Source organism: Nanorana parkeri, unplaced genomic scaffold, assembly GCF_000935625.1.
Source record: "Nanorana parkeri isolate BGI_ZX_2015 unplaced genomic scaffold, ASM93562v1 scaffold157, whole genome shotgun sequence".
Taxonomy (NCBI): Eukaryota; Metazoa; Chordata; class Amphibia; order Anura; family Dicroglossidae; genus Nanorana; species Nanorana parkeri.
This window is the reverse complement of record NW_017306425.1, coordinates 749,013-754,248: the sequence shown is the minus strand read 5'-3', so window position 1 is coordinate 754,248 and position 5,236 is coordinate 749,013. Positions and strand designations below refer to the sequence as shown.

The following is a 5,236-nucleotide window of genomic DNA, read 5'->3' as shown; positions in this document are numbered from 1 at the left end:
GAGATTAGAGTAGAGAGAGCGCAATAGAGTAAGGAGAGCGCGCACATGAGATTAGAGTAGAGAGAGCGCAATAGAGTAAGGAGAGCGCGCACATGAGATTAGAGTAGAGAGAGCGCAATAGAGTAAGGAGAGCGCGCACATGAGATCAGAGTAGAGAGAGCGCAATAGAGTAAGGAGAGCGCGCACAAGAGATCAGAGTAGAGAGGGTGCAATAGAGTAAGGAGAGCGCGCACATGAGATTCGAGTCGAGAGGGTGCAATAGAGTAAGGAGAGCGCACAAGAGATTAGAGTAGAGAGGGCGCAATAGAGTAAGGAGAGCGCGCACATGAGATTAGAGTAGAGAGAGCGCAATAGAGTAAGGAGAGCACGCACATGAGATTAGAGTAGAAACGCAATAGAGTAAGGAGAGCGCGCACATGAGATTAGAGTAGAGAGAGCGCAATAAAGTGCAAAAAGAGTAGGGAGAGGGTGTGCAAGTGTTCAGAGGAGAGAAGAGAGCATGTGCAAGAGATCAAAGAAGAGAGAGCATGCACAAGCAATCAGAGTAGAGAGAGCGCAAAAGAGTAGGGAGAGGGTGTGCGAGTGTTCAGAAGAGCGTGTGCATGCAAGAAATCAAACTAGAGAGCGGAAAAGAGTAGGGAGAGTGAGCACAAGTGATCAGAGGAGAGAGAGAGCGAGAGCCTGCAAGACATCAGAGTAGAGAGAGCATGTACAGGTGATTAGAGTAGAGAGAGTGCAGACAAGAGAGCAGAGTAGAGAGCGCGCATGTGTGCAAGATGTCAGAGTAGAGAGTGCACACAAGACATTACTGTAGAGAGAGCACACAAGAGAGCAAAAAAGAGAGGAATATTGAGGTTGGTATAGAGAGAACAAAGTGGGCACATCGATGATAGATGGATAAATACATAGATAGAGTGAGTCAGTGTGGTGTATATATGATCCGTGTGCTGGGTACATATGGTCCTTGTATATATGGTCCGTGTGCTGGGTGTATACATGGTCCGTGTGCTGGGTGTATACATGGTCCGTGTGCTGGGTACATATGGTGTGTGTATATATGGTCCGCGTGCTGTGTGTATATATGGTCCGTGTGCTGTGTATATATGGTCCGTGTGCTGTGTACATATGGTCCGTGTGATGTGTATATGGTGCGCGTGCTGGGTGTACATATGGTCCGTGTGCTGGGTGTACATATGGTCCATGTGCTGTATATATGGTCCGCGTGCTGGGTGTACATATGGTCCGTGTGCTGTATATATGGTCCGCGTGCTGGGTGTACATATGGTCCGTGTGCTGTGTATATGGTCATCTCACATCCTCTCCTCATTCTATTCACGTTCTACAATCTGACAATGACATAAGATGCCCCTTCCTCGCCCCCCCGATCCCTCCATAGACACATATCGGCTTGGCAGATCGATACCTTCAGCCAGGACCTCGTCCACGGTGACCTGGTGCCTCCCAATGGTGAACACTCTGCCGATGTATCCGGTGCCCAGACCGCTGACCGATCCTCCGCCGACCCCGGAGCCAGATCCGCCCAGCTCCCGCCGGGAGTCGAAGAACTTCTTCATGTTTGAGAACCCCCAGACGTTCGATGAGCAGAGATAATGGTCTCCCCGGATCGGGCCCTGCTATAAATAAGTTCCAGCAATGAATACTCAGCGATCCCGAGATGGGCTGCCGCAGGCGAAAGCAAACAAGGAGCAGCAGGCTAATGTAGGGGGGGGTGACAGCCCTACACAGCCCAGGAACGCCCGACCAGCATTGTGCATTAGAGATGGGGGGAAGGTGTGAGATCGGAGGCAGCCATGGATCGCCCGATCACCGGCATTACAGGGAAGCACCCCCTTAGTGCAGAGCAGCCAGCGGGCGATGGGCAGCGGGGCGACCCATAGAGGATCAGATTGGGTGGCTGTGTATGGGGACAGCACAGCAGCTGATAACTGGGTCTTAACCAGGAAATGAACCTTCACAGGAAATGACTTAGATTTTCAGCAATCCTGCCCCCTCCTACCGGTGCCTCCTGCTACCGATCGGCCGATTTACACTATCGGGGTGTCACCCTGGTAAAAGGGGAGGGGGTGTCCCCGGCAATCCGCTTCCCCGTGCAGAGTCACTGTCAAGACTGTGCGCGTAGCATAGGCAGTAGCGGAGTACACATCACACTCGCTGCCATTCATCCGAGAGTGGCCCGGGCCGCGGTGCATGCCGGGTCTTGTAGTCTGCAGTCGCAGCTGTTGTACAGGGAGTGAGGGGGAGTCGGACTACAATTCCCGAGGGGCTCCGCTCGCTGGATGAGCCATCTGCCTGTCATTCTGTAGTTACAATGTATCGCCGTGTGCGATCACCTGAGCCCCTGTACATGACCTACATAGTGTCCGACCTTTCCCAGCTCACATCGTCTATTATACCTATATAGAAGGGCTGTATGCTGGCAGGGCTGGATTCAGACCCCAGATGGGCCCCCCGGAGCACATTAGGTTCTGTGGGCTCCCTATACACAGGAATAAAATACAGCAGATCACCAAATGTGCACATCAAACTCCATTTATTGCATGTGATGGGAACTAAAATGCTATAAATACAAAAAAGCATACCCCCTCCCCCAACACGCTTCACATATACGTCCCGCATTGCACAAGATTGGTGATGCTCCAACAATGGCACCCCAAAGGCACCTAGACTGTTCGTGTATTGCATCGCACCACAACGCATGGCAACTTATCATATGTTCCAGAACAGCACTGAGATATGCCAAATGCTTCTCCTATTTACTACGGATGCACTGATACCGGGTTTTTTTTAGTATGAAGTATGAGTACCAATATTTTTAATTAGAATCTCGTCAAACTGAATTCCGGCACCGGCATCCTGAGGTACCTTGGGCCCACCTTATCAGGAAGCTGGGCGGCGGGTCATGACCCACCACCCGGCTTCCTGATTGCCTGGGAAGCCGGTGTACTATCGAAAGAACACCGGCTTCACGCTCCCTCGCAACACTGCGAGTCAACCTGGCTTCCTGACCAATCAGGAAGCCAGGCGGCGTGTCTTGATTTGCCGCCTGGCTTCCTGATTGTAACAGAATCCAAGTGCCATCCGCACTCCTATGGTCTTATATTCCAAAAGGCATCTGTGGTGCTCAAGGTGACCGCACGGATGGCGCCATGCAAACATCAATAGTAGATTCAAGCGTTTCATCGGCACACACTCAGGGAATCCAGTATCAAAATCCCAATTTATTAAATGAAGTGCAAAGTGTCACACAATTGGTCAGGAAGCCAGGCTGCCTCGCAGTGTCGCGAGGGAGCGTGAAGTCAGCTTCCTAACCAATCAGGGAACGGGTCATTATGTGCCGCCCGGCATGCTGATTGGTCAGGAAGCCAGGATGCCTAGCGACATGTGGAGCCAGCTTCCTAGCCATTCAGGGAGGTGGGTTATGACGTGTCGCGGGCATCTTGATTGGTCAGGAAGCCAAGCCAAGCTGCCTAGCAACAAGTGGAGCCGGCTTCCTAGACAATCAGGGGGCGGGTCATGACATGCCACACGACATCCTGATTTTTTAGGAAGCCAGGCTGCCTAGAGACAAGTGGAGCCAGCTTCCTAGCCGTTCAGGTAGGTGGGTTATGACGTGTCGCCTGGCATCCTGATTGGTCAGAAAGCCAGGCTGCCTAGTGACAAGTGGAGCCGGCTTCCTAGACAATCAGGGGGGCGGGTCATGATGTGCCGCACGACATCCTGATTATGTAGGAAGCCAGGCTGCCTAGCGACAAGTCAAGCTAGCTTCCCAGCCAATCAGGAAGCTGGGAGGCAGGTCATGACCCGTCTCTGGCTTCCTGATCGGCTGGGTAGCCGGTTCCATGCTCCCTCATGGCACTGCTGGTCAGAGGAAATCTCCCTCTGATCGGATGTTCCGATATTGGGGTAAGTATCAGAGCATTTGGCCGAGTATCGGTATCAGTGCATCCCTATTATCTATGCTTGACTCCATCTAGAAGGGAGAGTTTGTTGTCTGACTTGTCCAATTGTATTATAAACCCAGAGAGAGTTTCAGGCATTTAGCAATAGCTACTCTTCATCTTCATGTGTCTGATGATTTCTCTATCATTGAGTAAATGTTTACACTTCAGCAGCAGTTGAATGGGGACCCAGTGATTGTTCTTGCACTGGGTCCCTTTGGTGACTATGTCTGCCAGTGGTTCTAAGTGATATAGATGGTGGTGATATATCTCAACACTAAGTGCATTTCCAACCCTCTATCACATTTTTATCCAACCATCCTGATTGGCTGATTTAGTGGATGACCTATATCGGGTATCAGAATTTGTGTACAGCTGGCAATCCTGAATGGGGAGTAGCTGATTTCTAGTCCAGGACAGACATTCCATTGGGTCAGGTGCCCGCTGGTTGCCTGCGCTGCACAGCAAGTATAGTTGGGAACAAATTAGATAGTTGGGTCACATTATAAGGTCACTGTCATGTACCTGGGATGTGTGCAACTGAAGTTCTGGATTTTTTCCTTTAATGGAGTTATGGTGAAATCCTTCAAATTCACAAAGGGTTCAATGGCTCCAGCGAGGCTGCTCTCTGCACAAACCCCTCTCTACAACCCCTAACTGAGGGACCCAAACTTTGGAATCTACTTGTAAAAAGTCCAATTAGGGTGACATCACAAACAAATTGAGAGTCCAAAGTCTTTCAAATAAAACAGCCCGACGATGAAAGAGGAGGTAGGGCCCGGTGATCACGGAGGCGGACCACGCTGACAGGTAAGAGGTGTGCAGCCCACCTGAGACCCTGCAGAGCCTGCCATAGACAGTCTATGGCGGGCTCTGCAGAGTCACTCTCAGGTGGGCTGTTTGGGATATCAGGTGGGCTCTGCAAGGGGCATAACTAGAAATCACAGGGCCCCATACAAAATTTTGCTATGGGGCCCTGTGATTTCGAGTTACGCCCCTGCGTGTTAACATTTGTATTCACTGAAATCAATTAATATACATGCAAAAAATTATCATAAATATATTCATACGATCTATTCTGATATATATAAAAAAATATGAAGAAAAACAGATCTCAGTTATATATATAAAAAATGGTTTAAATTGACACTAAACTCAGGAGTTAAATCTTAAAAATTAATTCAAGTTCCTTAGGCCTCATTCACACGAGAAAAGGCCGGCACGTATAGATCCGGCCGTATCGGTTCCCGGGAAGGACAGGTACTGTGTGTGATTAG

The 5,236-nt window shown here is 50.0% G+C and overlaps 1 protein-coding gene across 3 annotated transcripts in view; it reads right to left on the bottom strand.

Moving 5' to 3' along the window:
* Window positions 1-1,625, bottom strand: part of AAK1 (AP2 associated kinase 1) — a 121,052-nt gene extending 119,427 nt beyond the window's left edge. For all 3 annotated transcript variants that reach the window (XM_018554424.1, XM_018554425.1, XM_018554426.1), the window contains exon 1: window positions 1,424-1,625. In XM_018554424.1, coding sequence (XP_018409926.1) covers window positions 1,424-1,574 — 151 coding nt within the window. In that variant the 5' untranslated portion in view covers window positions 1,575-1,625. The remainder of the gene's footprint in view (window positions 1-1,423) is intronic.
* Window positions 1,626-5,236: the final 3,611 nt, after the last annotated feature.